The sequence below is a fragment of the Cherax quadricarinatus genome, chromosome 38, assembly GCF_038502225.1.
Source record: "Cherax quadricarinatus isolate ZL_2023a chromosome 38, ASM3850222v1, whole genome shotgun sequence".
In the NCBI taxonomy this organism is placed as follows: Eukaryota; Metazoa; Arthropoda; class Malacostraca; order Decapoda; family Parastacidae; genus Cherax; species Cherax quadricarinatus.
The window spans coordinates 20,387,172-20,409,277 of NC_091329.1; the positions used below are offsets into that span (position 1 = coordinate 20,387,172).

The following is a 22,106-nucleotide window of genomic DNA, read 5'->3' on the forward strand; positions in this document are numbered from 1 at the left end:
TTTTGTATGCAAGGGGCTTGGACATACATCAGGCAGGCGTGAGCATGTTAAGAGTGGAAACGAATAGTTTTTGAGACACGATGAGCTGTTGGAGTGTGAGAAGGCAATATTTTGTGAAGGGATTCAGAGAAACTGGTTAGCCGGACTTGAGTTCTGGAGGTGGAAAGTACAATGCCTGCACTCTGGAGGAAGGGTTTGGGGTATTTGCTGTTTGGAGGGACATCTAAACTGTCATATCTACGCGCCTGTGGCAAGACAGTGATTGTATGAATGATGGTGAAAGTGTTTCTTTTCTCGGGTCACCCTGCCTCGGCGGGAGACGGTCAGCATGTTAAAAAAATCAGGTTATTTCAGCGCACCCTCATACAAAAGTGTGCGTTTTTGTACGAGTTATAAAATTGCCAAGAATGTACAGGGGTTGGAGAAAACAACATGAACACCTGCTGACTGAAATGTCGAATGACTGAATAATCGATCTAGATGTGTTACAGGTCTCTTTTTGCGTTATCTTCCAGGACGATAATGTACCAATTCATACCAAAGGAGCTGTTCAAAATTGGCATGGAGAACATGAAAGTGAAGTCGAACACTTGGGTTGACCTCCACACTCGCCGGATTTAATTATTATCTAGCATCTGTGAGGTCAGTTGGAACAGTAAGTCAGGAACCGATTTCCTCCACCATCGTCTGTGGAAGAGTTAGAACAAGTTTTGCTTGAGGAATGGCTCAAAATTCTCCTGGATGCAGTTCAGTTCCTCGACGAATTGATACTGTTTTAGCTGCAAATTGAGGATCAACTCCATATTGAAAATAAAAAAAAATGTTAATTAGCCTTGTGGCTTAGGTGGTAGCGACTTCAGCTCATTTTTGAAGGACCTGGATTTGATTCTGATACTATGGAAACGTTGGGCATGTTCCATTGCACATTGCACCTGTTGACATTGTTCACCTAGAGGAAAGTATCTAGATGTTAGTCGTCTGTTGTGAGTCACATCCTGGGTAAAAGGAGCAAAGAACCCCGATGTGAATAAGCTACAATGAGTGCGTTATCCCTGTTTTCTAATTATGTGTTTATAACAGATGGGAACATAAAAAGTCTGGGCTGAATGGTACTGCCCTTGATACTGGCCATGTAGTCAGAAACTGTAAGGCTGGAGGTGATGTCCTGGTAGTCAGTAAATGTGGGGCTGATAGTGCTGTCCTGGGAGACAGTAATGGTGAAGCTGGAGGTGCTGTCCTGGGAGACAGTAATGGTGAAGCTGGAGGTGCTGTCCTGGGAGACAGAAATGGTGAAGCTGAAGGTGCTGTCCTGGGAGACAGTAATGGTGAAGCTGGAGATGCTGTCCTGGGAGACAGTAATGATGAAGTTGGAGATGCTGTCCTGGGAGACAGTAATGGTGAAGCTGGAGGTGCTGTCCTGGGAGACAGTAATGGTGAAGCTGGAAATTTTGTCCAGGTAGTCGGGAATTATACGCAGGAAGGAATGCCTATAAATGACCTCATAGGGGACAGGAGCCGTAGTGGGGAAACAAGTGTAGTCAAAGATAAGATAAAACCAATATTGCAAACAAGAAATACAACAGGAAATAGCAAACAAGAGGACTCCACTAGCAATAGTGAGGATATATTACCAAAAACAACTGGTGGGAGCTCCATTGTTGGTGCTAGGGAAGATAGGAATAAGACAGGTAAACATGCACCAACAGGGAATACAGTCACAGAAACCCAAGGCAAACGGAAACCAAGCCTGTGCACATACTATGCACTTGGTATCTGCAGACATGGGAAATCTGGAAAAACAGATGGGACGTGCAACTATGGCCACCCTAGAAAATGCCGTGCCCATATGACAACAGGAAAATGCAAACTCCCTTCCTGTAAGCTTTTTCACCCTGAAATGTGTACCTCTTCAGTACCTGGAGTTTACCTGGAGAGAGTTTCGGGGGTCAACGCCCCCGCGGCCCGGTCTGTGACCAGGCCTCCTGGTGGATCAGCGCTTGATCAACCAGGCTGTTGCTGCTGGCTGCACGCAAACCAACGTACGAGCCACAGCCCGGCTGATCAGGAACTGACTTTAGGTGCTTGTCCAGTGCCAGCTTGAAGACTGCCAGGGGTCTGTTGGTAATCCCCCTTATGTGTGTTGGGAGGCAGTTGAACAGTCTCGGTCCCCTGACACTTATTGTATGGTCTCTTAACGTGCTAGTGACACCCCTGCTTTTCATTGGGGGGATGGTGCATCGTCTGCCAAGTCTTTTGCTTTCGTAGTGAGTGATTTTCGTGTGCAAGTTCGGTACTAGTCCCTCTAGGATTTTCCAGGTGTATATAATCATGTATCTCTCCCTCCTGCGTTCCAGGGAATACAGGTTTAGAAACCTCAAGCGCTCCCAGTAATTGAGGTGTTTTATCTCCGTTATGCGCGCCGTGAAAGTTCTCTGTACATTTTCTAGGTCGGCAATTTCACCTGCCTTGAAAGGTGCTGTTAGAGTGCAGCAATATTCCAGCCTAGATAGAACAAGTGACCTGAAGAGTGTCATCATGGGCTTGGCCTCCCTAGTTTTGAAGGTTCTCATTATCCATCCTGTCATTTTTCTAGCAGATGCGATTGATACAATGTTATGGTCCTTGAAGGTGAGATCCTCCGACATAATCACTCCCAGGTCTTTGACGTTGGTGTTTCGCTCTATTTTGTGGCCAGAATTTGTTTTGTACTCTGATGAAGATTTAATTTCCTCATGTTTACCATATCTGAGTAATTGAAATTTCTCATCGTTGAACTTCATATTGTTTTCTGCAGCCCACTGAAAGATTTGGTTGATGTCCGCCTGGAGCCTTGCAGTGTCTGCAATGGAAGACACTGTCATGCAGATTCGGGTGTCATCTGCAAAGGAAGACACGGTGCTGTGGCTGACATCCTTGTCTATGTCGGATATGAGGATGAGGAACAAGATGGGAGCTAGTACTGTGCCTTGTGGAACAGAGCTTTTCACCGTAGCTGCCTCGGACTTTACTCTGTTGACGACTACTCTCTGTGTTCTGTTAGTGAGGAAATTATAGATCCATCGACCAACTTTTCCTGTTATTCCTTTAGCGCGCATTTTGTGCGCTATTACGCCATGGTCACACTTGTCGAAGGCTTTTGCAAAGTCTGTATATATTACATCTGCATTCTTTTTGTCTTCTAGTGCATTTAGGACCTTGTCGTAGTGATCCAGTAGTTGAGACAGACAGGAGCGACCTGTTCTAAACCCATGTTGCCCTGGGTTGTGTAACTGATGGGTTTCTAGATGGGTGGTGATCTTGCTTCTTAGGACCCTTTCAAAGATTTTTATGATATGGGATGTTAGTGCTATTGGTCTGTAGTTCTTTGCTGTTGCTTTACTGCCCCCTTTGTGGAGTGGGGCTATGTCTGTTGTTTTTAGTAACTGAGGGACGACCCCCGTGTCCATGCTCCCTCTCCATAGGATGGAAAAGGCTCGTGATAGGGGCTTCTTGCAGTTCTTGATGAACACAGAGTTCCATGAGTCTGGCCCTGGGGCAGAGTGCATGGGCATGTCATTTATCGCCTGTTCGAAGTCATTTGGCGTCAGGATAACATCGGATAGGCTTGTGTTAATCAAATTTTGTGGCTCTCTCATAAAAAATTCATTTTGATCTTCGACTCTCAGTCTGGTTAGCGGCTTGCTAAAAACTGAGTCATATTGGGACTTGAGTAGCTCACTCATTTCCTTGCTGTCATCTGTGTAGGACCCATCTTGTTTAAGTAGGGGCCCAATACTGGACGTTGTTCTCGATTTTGATTTGGCATAGGAGAAGAAATACTTTGGGTTTCTTTCGATTTCATTTATGGCTTTTAGTTCTTCCCGCGATTCCTGACTCCTAAAGGATTCTTTTAGCTTAAGTTCGATGCTTGCTATTTCTCTGACCAGTGTCTCCCTGCGCATTTCTGATATATTGACCTCTTTTAGCCGCTCTGTTATTCTTTTCCGTCGCCTGTAAAGGGAGCGCCTGTCTCTTTCTATTTTACATCTACTCCTCCTTTTTCTTAGAGGAATAAGCCTTGTGCATACATCGAGTGCCACCGAGTTAATCTGTTCTAGGCATAAGTTTGGGTCTGTGTTGCTTAGTATATCTTCCCAGCTTATATCGGTTAGGACTTGGTTTACTTGGTCCCACTTTATGTTTTTGTTATTGAAGTTGAATTTGGTGAATGCTCCCTCGTGACTAGTCTCATTTTGTCGGTCTGGGGCTCCACGCATACATGTCTGAACCTCAATTATGTTGTGATCTGAGTATATTGTTTTTGATATGGTGACATTTCTTATCAGATCATCATTGTTAGTGAAGATGAGGTCTAGTGTATTCTCCAGTCTAGTAGGCTCTATTATTTGCTGGTTTAAATTGAATTTTGTGCAGAGATTTAAAAGCTCGTGTGAGTGTGAGTTTTCATCAGAGCTGCCTCCTGGTGTTATTACTGCAACAATATTATTTGCTATATTCCTCCATTTTAGGTGCCTTAAGTTGAAATCCCCCAGGAGCAAGATGTTGGGTGCAGGGGCTGGAAGATTTTCCAGACAGTGGTCAATTTTTAACAGCTGTTCCTGGAATTGCTGGGATGTTGCATCCGGAGGCTTGTAGACTACCACAATGACTAGGTTTTGGTTCTCGACCTTTACTGCTAAAACTTCCACTACGTCATTTGAGGCATTAAGCAGTTCTGTGCAAACAAGTGACTCTGCAATGTACAGGCCAACCCCCCCCCTTTTGCCTGTTCACTCTGTCACATCTGTATAGGTTGTAACCTGGGATCCATATTTCGTTGTCCAAGTGATCCTTTATGTGGGTCTCAGTGAAAGCCGCGAACATTGCCTTTGCCTCTGCAAGCTATAACTTAAATTGCCAGGCACACCATCTAAAGGGGACAAAAAGATACAAAACATCCAGGCCATGGGAAAACCTGGGTAGCCACAGCCACTCAAGAGGGAGAGGTTTTTTAGTGCCAGGAAGGAAAAAAAAACTGGCAGGAAATGGCAGAAATTGTACACCAAATCCAGTCATTCCTGGAGTGGAACCACAGTCGATAGCCTCCACTCCAAACCAACAGATACAGATACTAATGCCGGAAAAAAAATTCCCCCCCCCTAGTACCAACAATACCACCAGTCCGATTACATTCTTCTTTGCAAATATACAGGGTCTAAAGCCAGCAACAAACAACAAAATACCTTTCATCCGTGGACTGCTTGCAGAGGCAAAGGCAATGTTCGCGGCTTTCACTGAGACCCACATAAAGGATCACTTAGACAACGAAATATGGATCCCAGGTTACAACCTATACAGATGTGACAGAGTGAACAGGCAAAAGGGGGGGGGGGTTGGCCTGTACATTGCAGAGTCACTTGTTTGCACAGAACTGCTCAATGGCTCAAATGATGTAGTGGAAGTTTTAGCAGTAAAGGTCGAGAACCAAAACCTAGTCATTGTGGTAGTCTACAAGCCTCCGGATGCAACATCCCAGCAATTCCAGGAACAGCTGTTAAAAATTGACCACTGTCTGGAAAATCTTCCAGCTCCTGCACCCAACATCTTGCTCCTGGGGGATTTCAACTTAAGGCACCTAAAATGGAGGAATATAGCAAATAATAGTGTTGCAGTAATAACACCAGGAGGCAGCTCTGATGAAAACTCACACTCACATGAGCTTTTAAATCTCTGCACAAAATTCAATTTAAACCAGCAAATAATAGAGCCTACTAGACTGGAGAATACACTAGACCTCATCTTCACTAACAATGATGATCTGATAAGAAATGTCACCATATCAAAAACAATATACTCAGATCACAACATAATTGAGGTTCAGACATGTATGCGCAGAGCCCCAGACCGACAAAATGAGATTAGTCACGAGGGAGCATTCACCAAATTCATCTTCAATAACAAAAACATAAAGTGGGACCAAGTAAACCAAGTCCTAACCGATATAAGCTGGGAAGATATACTAAGCAACACAGACCCCAACTTATGCCTAGAACAGATAAACTTGGTGGCACTCGATGTATGCACAAGACTTATTCCTCTAAGAAAAAGGAGGAGTAGATGTAAAATAGAAAGAGACAGGCGCTCTCTTTACAGGCGACGGAAAAGAATAACAGAGCGACTAAAAGAGGTCAATCTATCTGAAATGCGTAGGGAGACACTGGTCAGAGAAATAGCAAACATCGAACTTAAGCTAAAGGAATCTTATAGGACTCAGGAATCGCGGGAAGAACTAAAAGCCATAAATGAAATCGAAAGAAACCCAAAGTATTTCTTCTCCTATGCCAAATCAAAGTCGAGAACAACGTCCAGTATTGGGCCCTTACTTAAACAAGATGGGTCCTACACAGATGACAGCAAGGAAATGAGTGAGCTACTCAAGTCCCAATATGACTCAGTTTTTAGCAAGCCACTAACCAGACTGAGAGTCGAAGATCAAAATGAATTTTTTATGAGAGAGCCACAGAATTTGGTTAACACAAGCCTATCTGATGTTATCCTGATGCCAATTGACTTCGAACAGGCGATATATGACATGCCCATGCACTCTGCCCCAGGGCCAGACTCATGGAACTCCGTGTTCATCAAGAACTGCAAGAAGCCCCTATCACGAGCCTTTACCATCCTATGGAGAGGGAGCATGGACACGGGGGTCGTCCCACAGTTACTAAAAACAACAGACATAGCCCCACTCCACAAAGGGGGCAGTAAAGCAACAGCAAAGAACTACAGACCGATAGCACTAACATCCCATATCATAAAAATCTTTGAAAGAGTCCTAAGAAGCAAGATCACCACCCATCTAGAAACCCATCAGTTACACAACCCAGGGCAACATGGGTTTAGAACAGGTCGCTCCTGTCTGTCTCAACTATTGGATCACTACGACAAGGTCCTAGATGCACTAGAAGACAAAAAGAATGCAGATGTAATATATACAGACTTTGCAAAAGAATTTGACAAGTGTGACCATGGCGTAATAGCGCACAAAATGCGTGCTAAAGGAATAACAGGAAAAGTCGGTCGATGGATCTATAATTTCCTCACTAACAGAACACAGAGAGTAGTAGTCAACAGAGTAAAGTCCGAGGCAGGCACGGTGAAAAGCTCTGTTCCACAAGGAACAGTACTCGCTCCCATCTTGTTTCTCATCCTCATATCTGACATAGACAAGGATGTCAGCCACAGCACCGTGTCTTCCTTTGCAGATGACACCCGAATCTGCATGACAGTGTCTTCCATTGCAGACACTGCAAGGCTCCAGGCGGACATCAACCAAATCTTTCAGTGGACTGCAGAAAACAATATGAAGTTCAACGATGAGAAATTTCAATTACTCAGATATGGTAAACACGAGGAAATTAAATCTTCATTAGAGTACAAAACAAATTCTGGCCACAAAATAGAGCGAAACACCAACGTCAAAGACCTGGGAGTGATCATGTCGGAGGATCTCACCTTCAAGGACCATAACATTGTATCGATCGCATCTGCTAGAAAAATGACAGGATGGATAATGAGAACCTTCAAAACGAGGGATGCCAAGCCCATGATGACACTCTTCAGGTCACTTGTTCTATCTAGGCTGGAATATTGCTGCACACTAACAGCACCTTTCAAGGCAGGTGAAATTGCTGACCTAGAAAATGTACAGAGAACCTTCACGGCGCGCATAACGGAGATTAAACACCTCAATTACTGGGAGCGCTTGAGGTTCCTGAACCTGTATTCCCTGGAACGCAGGTGGGAGAGATACATGATTATATACACCTGGAAAATCCTAGAGGGACTAGTACCGAACTTGCACACGAAAATCACTCACTACGAAAGCAAAAGACTTGGCAGATGATGCAACATCCCCCCAATGAAAAGCAGGGGTGTCACTAGCACGTTAAGAGACCATACAATAAGTGTCAGGGGCCCGAGACTGTTCAACTGCCTCCCAGCATACATAAGGGGGATTACCAACAGACCCCTGGCAGTCTTCAAGCTGGCACTGGACAAGCACCTAAAGTCGGTTCCTGATCAGCAGGGCTGTGGCTCGTACGTTGGTTTGCGTGCAGCCAGCAGTAACAGCCTGGTTGATCAGGCTCTGATCCACCAGGAGGCCTGGTCACAGACCGGGCCGCGGGGGCGTTGAACCCCGGAACTCTCTCCAGGTAAACTCCAGGTAATCCAAATAAAAACCTCCATCATTCCTCTTAGGTTAGTTTACCTTGACCCAAATCAACCAAACACAATAAAAAACTCATAAAATCCTTGATCAGGGAGGATTAAGAAAATAACGGCACATGGAATATGAGAAATCATCTGGTTCGAGGCATGGCTAACTGATAGGCAGCAGAGAGTTTGAATAAATGGAGTGAAATCGGAGTGGAAATCAGTTACGAGTGGTGTGCCACAGGAGTCAATGCTAGGACCCTTGTTGTTCACAGTCTATATAAACGACATTGGTGAGGGAATAAAGAGCGACATAAATAAGGTTGCCGATGACACTTAAAATATGCCGTCAAATAATTTCCGATGTTGACACTAGAAAGCTTCAAGATAACCCGGATAAGTTAATGTTGTGCTCATAGAAATGGCAGTTCAGTGCAGACAAGTGTAAGGTTCGAATATAAAGAAAAGGATATCAGGAAGTACTGGATGAGTCGAACAAACTCCCAGGTAACATCACCGAGGCACAAACTTTGGGTAACTTTAAATATAGGTTGACTGGTACATTGAGTGGATGTGGGGGGAGGGGGGGTGAGTTGGACCTACACAACATGGGGCCAACAGGCCTACTGCTGTAGTGTTCCTTCGTTCTTACCTGGAGTTTACCTGGAGAGAGTTCCGGGGTTCAACGCCCCCGCGGCCCGGTCTGTGACCAGGCCTCCTGGTGGATCAGAGCCTGATCAACCAGGCTGTTGCTGCTGGCTGCACGCAAACCAACGTACGAGCCACAGCCCGGCTGGTCAGGAACCGACTTTAGGTGCTTGTCCAGTGCCAGCTTGAAGACTGCCAGGGGTCTGTTGGTAATCCCCCTTATGTATGCTGGGAGGCAGTTGAACAGTCTCGGGCCCCTGACACTTATTGTATGGTCTCTTAACGTGCTAGTGACACCCCTGCTTTTCATTGGGGGGATGTTGCATCGTCTGCCAAGTCTTTTGCTTTCGTAGTGAGTGATTTTCGTGTGCAAGTTCGGTACTAGTCCCTCTAGGATTTTCCAGGTGTATATAATCGTGTATCTCTCCCGCCTGTGTTCCAGGGAATACAGTTTTAGGAACCTCAAGCGCTCCCAGTAATTGAGGTGTTTTATCTCCGTTATGCGTGCCGTGAAGGTTCTCTGTACATTTTCTAGGTCAGCAATTTCACCTGCCTTGAAAGGTGCTGTTAGTGTGCAGCAATATTCCAGCCTAGATAGAACAAGTGACCTGAAGAGTGTCATCATGGGCTTGGCCTCCCTAGTTTTGAAGATTCTCATTATCCATCCTGTCATTTTTCTAGCAGATGCGATTGATACAATGTTATGGTCCTTGAAGGTGAGATCCTCCGACATGATCACTCCCAGGTCTTTGACGTTGGTGTTTCGCTCTATTTTGTGGCCAGAATTTGTTTTGTACTCTGATGAAGATTTAATTTCCTCGTGTTTACCATATCTGAGTAATTGAAATTTCTCATCGTTGAACTTCATATTGTTTTCTGCAGCCCACTGAATGATTTGGTTGATGTCCACCTGGAGCTTTGCAGTGTCTGCAATGGAAGACACTGTCATGCAGATTCGGGTGTCATCTGCAAAGGAAGACACGGTGCTGTGGCTGACATCCTTGTGTATGTCGGATATGAGGATGAGGAACAAGATGGGAGCGAGTACTGTGCCTTGTGGAACAGAGCTTTTCACCGTAGCTGCCTCGGACTTTACTCTGTTGACGACTACTCTCTGTGTTCTGTTAGTGAGGAAATTATAGATCCATCGACCGACTTTTCCTGTTATTCCTTTAGCACGCATTTTGTGCGCTATTACGCCATGGTCACACTTGTCGAAGGCTTTTGCAAAGTCTGCATATATTACATCTGCATTCTTTTTATCTTCTAGTGCATTTAGGACCTTGTATCAGCGGCAAGATAAACACAACAGTGTCGTTAAGTCAATGAGGCTCGATCAGCGAATATTTTCGAATGATCGTAATTCGTTTCAGCGTTGTGCTAAATATATTTTGTCTGATTTGTATAACAAAAGTATGCAGTGCTGCGGTTAACAATAGGCTAATACTCGACCTAACTCCCTCCCGCTTCCCATCCTTTTCCTCAATATATCTTCTAAATCTTCTGTCATATTAAACAGCCAAGAAAGCTAAAACACAAGGAACTGGGGATGCATCTCCCCGTGCCACTGCCACTGCTACACCACAAGACGAAGTTCGCGTCCTGACTGGTGTATACTTCTACACAACCAACCAGTACAAGAGCCCAATGCAGTCTTCGGAGCTTAAACAGCGACTCCAGGACGGGACAGTCAAGTACACCTATGACCCAAATATTTCATATACCACTGCAGACCTGAACAGACTACTCACTGCACCCCGCCTTATGGCAGTCGATTACACCTCAAGGAAGAAATTCAGGACGCTCCAGAATGGGTCCCGTGAAGACGGTACCCTCCTCTAGCACGACTATCCATGACCACCCACCATGAAGATAAGTTACCCCAGCACTTTGCTGCCTGCTAAAGCTGGGGTGTGGCTCCAATCGACCCTGTAATTGCTGCCTCTGCCCGCCTGCGCTTCTGAAGCGAGAAGACACTTCCCTCCTGGTAACTCAGCGCAAGATAGAAGAAGACATCCTCCAACCGGAGGGCCCAAGAAAGAAGAAAGAAGAAGATGAACGTCACCCCCCACCCGGGGGGCCACTGCCGGGTCACCATCTGGAGAAGGCCCGGGCCGGAAGTACCGGCGAATCAACATGAATGAATGAGTGGGTTGTAGAAAGGGGTATGTACCTCCGGTTGATCATGCACAAGATCTGCCTCCCTGCGCCTCTCCCTCAGTGTGAGACACTCCATGGCCGTATTGAGGGGAGCAATCCGCGCCTCCGTCTCTGCTTCCGTCGTTTCCTTGGCTACCTCCAGCTTCCTGATCTCCTCGGAGACCTGCGGCAGTAAGAGGAGGAAGAAGGTGATCTGGGTACTGATATAGTTTGCGATGTTCCTTCAGTTTATGTGTCACCAATGTATACAGCACAGTATAAAATTCTGATAGTTCTACATGCACTTATACCAAGTAACTTATATTTTTTCTGATGTAATTAGGCTGCTGTCACACTACATGCTACTTTAATAGTTTTAACGTGTAGAGATCTTATTTTAGAGCATTAAAAGAAAATGTAAGGTCAGTCTTTCACTACATGCCTAGTTGCTAGCATAAATTAAAACTTCTAGATGCACTGAATGAGGTCGCAATGAGTCAAGTTTGCTGACCTGCTCGAGGGATCGTTGCAGGTCATTAGTGACTCGCTGTAGCTCGTAGATACGGTCTTGAAGGCGAGTTGTATTGTCATCCTGGTCCCACCATGTCTTATTCCGCATCTGTATACACACTTGCCAAGCTTAATTATCTCTGTTCAGATAACGTTTATTTAAACTAAATGGAAAAGACAATGTAATTAGCATGATGCAATAAAATGCATACGATATGAAAATAAAACATGCGTATATTGATGTACAGGTGATAGTTTTTGTTGCAGTGCTTTAAGGGCTTTCTCGCAGTGCAATCCAAATTAGTTAACTATATTTTCTCACTACACATTACTATTTTATTTTGAGCTGTCTAATTTGTTTCCTTAATGTGCAATCACTGCAAAACTTAAACGGGCCATTATCAAGTTGAATGTCTCATCAATAAAACTACATCACCATATAAATGTAAACAATATCATGAACCTGGATCAGCAAATTATGATATCCTACCTGGTCTCGGAGGTGATGTGACTGATGACGGAGGTTGTGAGAGGTGGTGCAGGTGTCTTCACTGGCCTGACGGAGGGAAGAGTTGTTCCGGTGCCAGTCATCAGGCTGGTGTCGCATCACTGACTTCTCTACCTTCATCCTTCTTCTATTTCTGTCACTTCTGTATCATGGAATATATAACAGCCAAGGTTCATTTCACGGGGTATTGCACTGATATGTTTTTAATTATAGCATGATCATCCTTACCGTTACGGTCTTACTTCTGCCTCATGGCCTGACTGGCTAAACTCTTGCTTCACACGCTGGGAGTCCGGGTTCGATTCCCGGCAGAGGTGAAAAGATTGAACGCGTTTCTTTACACCTGTTGTCCTGTTCACCTAGCAAGTAGATACCAGGATGTTAGTCGCCTGTGTGGGTCGCACCCAGGGTAACAAAAGAGTCAGTGCATCATCGAGGGACTTATTACCCCAGTGGAAATAAGTCTCTCAATGACCCACTGACTTTCTTGGGTTATCCAGGGTGGCTAACCCTTTTGAGTTAAAAATCCAAACTAAATCTTATCTTATCACAAGATTGTCGTGATATATTATTTCATTCATTACAGTACTACACTTGAATATACAGTCTTCAGAAAGCGTATGCAAATGTTGGTAGAAAATAAAGAAAAACTAATTTTCATCAAAATAAATTTTAGAATTATTAATAAATATATATTGTTACCCAAGCCACACAGGATCAAACCATCAGGCTGTTGCTGTCTTATTTTTTTTCCTATCTGTAAGACAGCGGTTGTCAGCGTGTCCTGGGAGTCCTGAGCTAAGTTCAAAATTTTAAGAGGCCGCAGAATGAAAATATATAATTACTCAAGATAAGGCTGATAAAGATAAACTGAGGAAATAAGAAAGTTTTTCATTCACTTACAAGTTTTAGGGATTGTTTTCCCTCTTCCTGGTGCCAATAACAAGGGATTGTTTTCCCTCTTCCTGGTGCCAATAACAAGGGATTGTTTTCCCTCTTCCTGGTGCCAATAACAAGGGATTGTTTTCCCTCTTCCTGGTGCCAATAACAAGGGATTATTTTCCCTCTTCCTGGTGCCAATAACAAGGGATTATTTTCTCTCTTCCTGGTGCCAATAACAAGGAATTATTTTCCCTCTTCCTGGTGCCAATAACAAGGGATTATTTTCTCTCTTCCTGGTGCCAATAACAAGGGATTATTTTCCCTCTTCCTGGTGCCAATAACAAGGGATTATTTTCTCTCTTCCTGGTGCCAATAACAAGGGATTATTTTCCCTCTTCCTGGTGCCAATAACAAGGGATTGTTTTCCCTCTTCCTGGTGCCAATAACAAGGGATTGTTTTCCCTCTTCCTGGTGCCAATAACAAGGGATTATTTTCCCTCTTCCTGGTGCCAATAACAAGGGATTGTTTTCCCTCTTCCTGGTGCCAATAACAAGGGATTATTTTCCCTCTTCCTGGTGCCAATAACAAGGGATTGTTTTCCCTCTTCCTGGTGCCAATAACAAGGGATTATTTTCCCTCTTCCTGGTGCCAATAACAAGGGATTATTTTCCCTCTTCCTGGTGCCAATAACAAGTGTATTAGGTATGATTTCTTGTAGATATGTAAAAAATAATAGACTTAACTGCAAATAAAAAATGATCTTGTCGAACTTTAGTGTGACACCTCACTGATTTTTGGCTGCATGTGAAAAATGAGTATACCTGGAGGGTGTACCGGGAGTCAACGCCCCCGCGGCCCAGTCCAGGCCTCGCGTTCGATCAAGGCCAGATCAACCAGTCTGTTATTGCTGGCCACGCGCAAACCGACGTACGAACCACAGCCCAGCTGATCAGGTAGTGACTTTAGATGCCTGTCCAGTTTCCTCTTGAAGACAGTTAGGGGTCTATTAGTAATCCTCTTTATGTATGATGGAAGGCAGTTGAACAGTCTTGGGCCCCTGACACATACTGTGTTGTCTCTTGCGTACTCATGGCACCCCTTCTCTTAATTGGGGAAGGGGAAGTATTTCAGAGCCTGCCGAGTCTTTTGCTGTCGTAGGGAGTAATTTCCGTGTGCAGATTTGGTACTAGTCCCTCTAGGATTTTTCAAGTGTATATTATCATGTATCTTTCTCGCCTGCGTTCCAAGGAGTACAGGTCAAGGGACTTCAACCGTTCCCAGTAATTTAGGTGCTTTATTGTACTTGCATGTGCAGTGAAAGTTCTGTATATTCTCCAGGTATGCAATTTCGCCTGCCTTGAAAGGGGCCGTTAGTGTACAGCCATACTTCAGCCTAGAGAGAACAAACGATTTGAAGAGAATCGTCATTGGCTTGGCATCCCTAGTGTTGAAGGTTCTCGCTGTCCATCCTATCATTTTCCTAGCAGATGTGGAGGAGACATTGTTGTGATCTTTGAAAGTGAGATTCTCTGACATTATCACTCCCAGGTCCTTCACATTGCCAGAACTGGTATCTAAAACACTGAAATATTTGATGACATTCCCACTACATATTTATGTGAGCAGGCTTTCTCCCGGCTGTTTTATATAAAATCAAAATACAGACGCATGATGAATGTGAAACCTGGTCTATGCTTATAACTGTCTGTCATTGAACCTGAAATTCGGAACATAGTGTCATCAAAATAACGTCAACCATCTCATTGAAAAAGTATTTTTTTAATACTGCCGTTTATTTAATTGTATACTCAGTTACGTATGTCTTTCAATTGAGAAATGAAACTAAGAAAGCGAGTTTGTTGTTATTTAATAAAGTCGGCTTGTTGAGTAGATAGACCTTTCAAGAACCTGGGGGTCTATGGGAAAATTAATTTAAATAATAGGGGTCCTTAACGTCACATTAGTTGCTTTTGTGTCCTTTTACCTAACATATTGTGGATAATTCTACCAACATTATTACAACTTGACACAGACTCTTCTGAATGGCATCAAACATTCCTACTGGTGTATCCTTCTTGGGATTATTATTGACGTGTGTACGTGCCTATCTGCCAATTTTAATTTTAAAATTATTTATGTATTACATAAAATATCTTGATTATGCCTCACTAATCGGTATCAGTCCTCAACAGCTGATAGAAATTTACAAATAGATAGTTAAAAAGCTATGAATAGCTGGCCTCTGTACGATAAGTAAAGAATGCCTTATCTGGTAGGTTTCAAACTTTGATTTGTTAATGGGTTGCATAGAACTAAATTTGCGAATATTGTTAGGCAAATTGTGAAACTGATTTCCATTCAAAAAAAAAAAAAACTATAGAACACCACTTCTGATCATCAATAAAATGCTGATGCATTTTTTTTTATTCGTCGGTACTCTCCCGGCCCGGGTCTTTTCCAATAGTGGTGACCCGGCCTTGGCTCCCTATCTGGGGAGTGTCTCGAGACCTAAGTCTCCCATGGGAGGTGGTACAAGTACCCCCTCATCTTTGGGACCAACTGTCCCCAGGCCTAGCCACAGTCCCCGCCCTCACGGGGCTCGTAGGGAATTTATTAGGAGGTGGCCCGGTGGCCTGGTGGCTAAAGCTCCCGCTTCACACACGGAGGGCCCGGGTTCGATTCCCGGCGGGTGGAAACATTTGACACGTTTCCTTACACCTGTTGTCCTGTTCACCTAGCAGCAAATAGGTACCTGGGTGTTAGTCGACTGGTGTGGGTCGCATCCTGGGGGACAAGACTAAGGACCCCAATGGAAATAAGTTAGACAGTCCTCGATGACGCACTGACTTTCTTGGGTTATCCTGGGTGGCTAACCCTCCGGGGTTAAAAATCCGAACGAAATCTTATCTTATCTTCTCTTACCCTATTAGTTTAGGGTAAGTAAGCATACATTTTCCAACATTTTAATAAAAAAAAATTGGACTCCCTGGATTCCTTGCAAAAACTTAAGAATGGTTCTTTTATTACAGCGTTATGCTTACAGAAAGAAATAAAATTTAGGTTTGCTTGTTAGCACGAAGCTACAAATTTTATTTATATAGTTTCTGGACTATCATATTCATTTTTCAGGAACACTAAGAAAATCAGTTATCAAGACTTTTAAAATAGTTTAAACCCACAGAATATAATTAATTATGCAATTCCCTTTATTTTTTTCAGGAAGTACTACCATTTTCCTTACGTAAAACCTTCAACAAACTAGATGTATTTCTGTTGCTACACAGTCCAAGAAAGTATCCCCATATTACATAATCCTTGGCTCCTGCAAACAGTAGGAACAGTGCAGAGTTTGGCATAAGTTTTTAATGCAGTTAACCACTAGACGTGTTTCGGTCACTGTGCCATCCTAGAAAGGTATTTCTTGTATTCCATAAGCCCGGTCCCCTGTACGTCAGTGTGCGTGGTTCAGTGCAGAGTGCGGCGGCTCAAGTTTGTACCATTCTTGTACTACTACTACTACTACTACTACCATCACCTCTTCCTGCCTATATATAGCCGTCCTACTCCACCTCTGGTTAGTGTGACTTTGTCAATGGTCCAAGTCGGACCGAAACGTCGTCGTAAGCTTCTCTCTTTTATGTGCGGGTTATTTGTGTATAGGTAAGTGTTAGCTTTGAAGATTTGATGAAAATCAGAAGAGTCATTCACAAGTCATCATTTTTTTTTATTAACACACTGGCCGATTCCCACCAAGGCAGGGTGGCCCGAAAAAGAAAAACTTTTACCATCATTCACTCCATCACTGTCTTGCCAGAAGGGTGCTTTACACTACAGTTTTTAAACTGCAACATTAACACCCCTCCTTCAGAGTGCAGGCACTGTACTTCCCATCTCCAGGACTCAAGTCCGGCCTGCCGGTTTCCCTGAACCCCTTCATAAATGTTACTTTGCTCACACTCCAACAGCACGTCAAGTATTAAAAACCATTTGTCTCCATTCACTCCTATCAAGTCATCATATGGAGACTAATATCAAAATTTTTTGAATTAATACACAAATAACCCACACACAGGTTTATGACGATGTTTCGGCCCGACTTGAACCATTTACAAAGTCGGGTTATTTGTGTGTTTTTTCCAGTCACGGTATTGTGTCTTCAATAAAAATGGTAAATTTTGATACACAGACCAAAACTAATTAAAACCTTCCACTAAAAAACACCAGTTTTGAAGCTAAACTGACGAGACATTCTAGTGTTATCTCGAAGAGACCAATATCCTAAAACACATCAGGATGTTGAACTTGACGCCGCTTATATGTTGCATTAACAATTTATCAACGTTGAAGGGTTGATGTTAATTGGATGCAACATTTTGAAATTATCGCATTACAAGTAGCATTTCAACTTTTTTTTATAAGAAAAAATAAAGTTGGATCTATACAAGCCAAAAATCATTCTATCATTTTCTCTAAGATTGACCAACGTTTAAGAGAATAAGAATATAAATAAATAGATTAATACGAAGGTACAGTAAATAATTTTCGATAAGCCTTAGATATCAAGATCACATTTTTTTTACAAAGGTGTCCAGAGCTCACATGTTAATGGGCGCATAAAAATACATTATGTGGATTTAACATAGAATAACTAAATAAAGTCAGTCACTGTGACTTATTTCTGACCAGAAGAGACATACTTTAGTTACTCCACGGAAACCAATTTGATTAATAAAATCGGCACATTATAACTTACACAGCATCAACGTGAAGTTTAAGGGATAACACACCAGAACTAAAAGTTTAGATATAAAGTTGGTAGAATTACCGACAATATGTAAAGTAAAAGGACACAAGTGCAACTAATGTGACATTTATTGTGGCAACGTTTCGCTCTCCAGGAGCTTTATCAAGCCATTACAAACAATACATGGACACAGAGGGTATATAAAGGCTCAGAGTGAGGTGAATACTAGTGAGGTACCATTTCGATGTTCACTAGTGGTAGTAGTAGTAGTAGTAGTGGTAGTGGCAAAAGCAATTAATCCTTTTACTCATGTACGAATTAATTGCTTTTGCCACTACCACTACTACTACTACTACTACCACTAGTGAACATCGAAATGGTACCTCACTAGTATTCACCTCACTCTGAGCCTTTATATACCCTCTGTGTCCATGTATTGTTTGTAATGGCTTGATAAAGCTCCTGGAGAGCGAAACGTTGCCACAATAAATGTCACATTAGTTGCACTTGTGTCCTTTTACTTTACATAAAAGTTTAGAGCTGACCTGAAGATGCATTCTCCAGTTATTGCACAGAATACAACAACATTAGCAACTACAAAGCCTGTTCCTTAAAAAATAGGTTTCATTCATTTCGTACGATGTATCAGATATTAATGATTGAGGCCGTTTACAGTTGTTCCGTTTTTTCATTGGGAAAAGCGCTACACCCGTAGCGGGTCACATAGCACCTGTGGAATGGGAGACATTCAGATTCCATCCATGTTAGTTTAATATCTTTATTATGCACACCATACCCATCCTGTGGGCGGTAGTCAAAAGATTACAAAGGTACATAATGGGTCCAGTGACTGGACCCCAAAGTTATGATAGCTGAACTAGTTACAAAGGTAATGAACTCCAGGTAGATCTGGTCACAATCATGGCATCCATGGCAGAGGAAGATAAGTCTAGTTCCTTGGATCACGAACCCTTCACTAGCATCAAAGCAAAATAATGCAATAATGAAAAATCCCTTTGGAAAATTTTAATTTGCGAATTTTATTAAATTGTTTCAAATGTTATAGGTAGAGAATGCCTCTTCTTATCGTCTTCAAACCCTCAGTAAGGAAGTATCTTAATTGGAAGTATTTTTTAATTTATTTTGGGTTTTGTGGGTGTCAATTTGCCAACTGGCACCCACAAATGGCTTACCAGTCCACCCCATTAAAAATTAAGGTTATAACCATTTATTAAACCTGTATGGGTCATACAGCGGTGCCTGTAAGAACGCATTAGTTCAGATTCGGCCCCTGGAAGAGGGTAGGTCAAATTCCTTGGATATAGAGCTTTTCACGAGCGCCAGGAACCGTCCTGGAGAGGCCTTCATGGTGCTGATCTCCAGCTCCTGGGCTTCATGAGGGAAGGTCGAACTATAGCCCCTGGATTTCCTTAGGAAGATTAGCTGCAGGTCCTCTGCCTCCTGAGGGTTTAGAGATTAAACTGCTATCCCTCTTGCGTGGATTTAGGCGGCTTGGATTACACGATATATGGAATACCTTTCTCGGGTCGTGCATTACCTTTGTAACTAGTTCAGCTATCATAACTTTGAGGTCCAGTCCCTGGATCCATTATGTACCTCTGTAATCTTTTGACTACCGCCCACAGGATGGGTATGGTGTGCATAATAAACATATTAAACTAACGGATCGTGCAACGATGAAAATGTATCTAGTTTACACTTAAGTTTAATTTGTTATACTAGATAATGAGTATGTGAATAAGTAAGAAATTGTTGTTACCTGAACGAGAAATAGTGTTGCCCCACCGTCTTATTTTTCCTTAATACCTTTTGTACTGCAGTGAGCTGAGAGATTTGTTCTCACTATGACTACGTCCAGCAAGTGTGATGCAGCGTCCCTAGCAACCTGCCCTAGTAACTCGTCCTAGCAACCCTCCCTAGCAACCACTCTGCACCCTTTGCATTCATTGACCCCTCACGGAAGGTTCCTTGAAGTTGGTGAGGGGCTCTTGATTTAGGGAATTGGATCTGTGCTCCAGTTCCCCGAATTAAGCCTGAATGACTTTCACATCCCCCCCGGCGCTGTATAATCCTACGGGTTTAGCGCTTCTCCTTGATTATAATAACAGTAATAATGCATTCATTGAGGAAGAGGGAGCTGGGTTTATGGAATAGATATATATATATACCTTTCTTAGATTACTGAGGCAGTTACCTATAGGTGCTCGCTTCTGGGGGTTACTGCCATCATGGCCCGGTCCTAGACCAGGCCTGCCAGTTGCTGGCCTGATCGACCAGACTGTTGGTGCTTGGTGCCAGCAGTCCAACACATGCACTACAGTCCGGATGATCAAAAAATGGCTTAAGAAATTTGTCCTACCTGATCCTCATCTGATTTAATTCTCCTCATTAACTTCACATCTGCGAACAGGGACACTTCTGAGTCTAACCCTTCCATCATGTCATTCACATATACCAGAAATAGCACTGGTCCTACGACCAACCCCTGTAGAATCCCGCTCGTCACAGGTGCCCACTGTGATACCTCATCACGTACCATGACTCGTTGTTGCCTCCCTGTCAGGTATTCTCTGATCCATTGCAGTGCCCTTCCTGTTATACACGCCTGATCCTCTAGTTTCTGCACTAATCTCCTGTGAGGAACTGTGTCGAAGGCCTTCTTGCAGTCCAAGAAGATGCAATCAACCCACCCGTTTCTCTCGTGTCTTACTTCTGTTACTTTATCATAAAACTCCAGTAGGTACTCATCTAATTGTGGTTGCAGGGGTCGAGACTCAGCTCCTGGCCCCGCCTCTTCACTGATCGCTACTAGGCCCTCTCTCTCTCTGCGTCTGAGCTTTGTCATACCTCGTCTTAAAGCTATGTATGGTTCCTGCCTCCACTACGTCACTTGCTAGGCTATTTCACTTCCTGACGACTCTATGACTGAAGAAATACTTCCTAACATCCCTCTGACTCGTCTGAGCCTTCAGCTTCCAATTGTGACCCCTTGTTTCTGTGTCCCCTCTCTTGAACATCCAGTCTCTGTCCACCTTATCTATTCCACGCAGTATCTTGTATGTCGTTATTATGTCTCCCCTGACCCTTCTGTCCTCCAGTGTCGTCAGTCCGATTTCCCTCAACCTTTCATCGTAGGACATTTCCCTGAGCTCTGGAACTAGCCTTGATGCAAACCTTTGTACTTTCTCTAACTTCTTGACTTGCTTGACCAGGTGTGGGTTCCAAACTGGTGCTGCATACTCCAGTATGGGCCTAACGTACACAGTGTACAGTGTCTTGAATGATTCCTTATTAAGATATCGAAACGCTATTCTTAGGTTTGCCAGGCACCCATATGCTGAAGCAGTTATCTGGTTGATGTGTGCCTCCGGTGACGTGCTCGGTGTATAAAAGGATTTGTTTGGTGTTCTGGTAGCGGGGAGTAAATGATACGTCTTCGGAGGCTTCTTACTTTATTGTTAAGGCGTGGTGGGTACACAGGCTTGTGTGTTGTGCCCATGGCCCGGGCAGGGCCATCCCACGAGCGAGAGCTAGGAGTAGGCCTTGTGTCTTCCTGCTAGGCTGCTGTGAGAAATAGGCAAGGGCATGCAGGCTGACGTGCCCACCGAGAGGCCTAGCTACAGAGGGCAGCACCTTAGTGGCACGAAATATGAACTAAGCTGGCAGACAGCATGGGCTGTCTGTGCAGACAGTACAGGCTGTCTACATACGCTCGGCCACCTACCGCGCGTCGTCCCGATGCCACAATACTGGTGGTAAAAGAAACTCGGTCTCTCTCTCGTAGGAACAGGGCACAGAACACAAAATAAAAACATATATATACATATGGACATGGAAAAAAACTTCCTACAGGGAGGGAAGAAAAAAACATGTGGGGTATGCTAAACATCGTGGTCATAGGCAGTGAGCGTCGAAGGGCATCACTGCACGCCTTCCTGCGTCTAGACAGATACTGCAACACAGGAGACATCGCTGCGGCTGAGCTGTGACGTAACAGGTTACGGTCTCCTCTGGAACGGTGAAGCAGTCATCGTAGGAGTCGCTGCAGGTGTTCACTCAACCTGGGGCACGACATGCTGGTGCCCTCGAGTGAGGCATCGACAAAACTCGGCAACTGGGCAGGACTTCTGGCAAGCGACTCAGGAGGACACTTCTCGACTGGTACTGTCGCTGGGCTGTCACTGCCGGCGAGCGTGGAGCGAGTTGTGGAGCGAGTCGTGGCAGAGACGACTGGGCGAAACATCTGGGAGTCGTAACATCATACACCAGACTGCAGTGAGAGAGCTAGCAGTCAAACAGGTTACAGAGGTACATAATTGGTCCAGGGACTGGACTCCAAAGTTTTGATAGCTGAGCAAGTTACAGAGGTAATGAATTCACAATTTACAAATGTAATGAACTCACAATTTACAAAGGTAATGAACTCCAGGTAGGTCTAGTCACAATCATGACAAGTT

The 22,106-nt window shown here is 43.8% G+C and overlaps 1 protein-coding gene across 3 annotated transcripts in view; it reads right to left on the reverse strand.

Moving 5' to 3' along the window:
- Positions 1 to 19,534, reverse strand: part of LOC128693037 (tektin-2) — a 63,990-nt gene extending 44,456 nt beyond the window's left edge. For all 3 annotated transcript variants that reach the window (XR_011392897.1, XM_053782526.2, XM_070092148.1), the window contains exons 1-4: positions 19,409 to 19,534; positions 11,984 to 12,143; positions 11,495 to 11,602; positions 11,018 to 11,167 (exon numbers count right to left, since the gene is read on the reverse strand). Coding sequence is in view for 2 of the 3 variants with exons in the window: in XM_053782526.2 (XP_053638501.2) it covers positions 11,018 to 11,167; positions 11,495 to 11,602; positions 11,984 to 12,121 (396 nt within the window). In the remaining variant the exon portion in view is untranslated. The remainder of the gene's footprint in view (positions 1 to 11,017; positions 11,168 to 11,494; positions 11,603 to 11,983; positions 12,144 to 19,408) is intronic.
- Between the last annotated feature and the right edge of the window lie 2,572 nt (positions 19,535 to 22,106).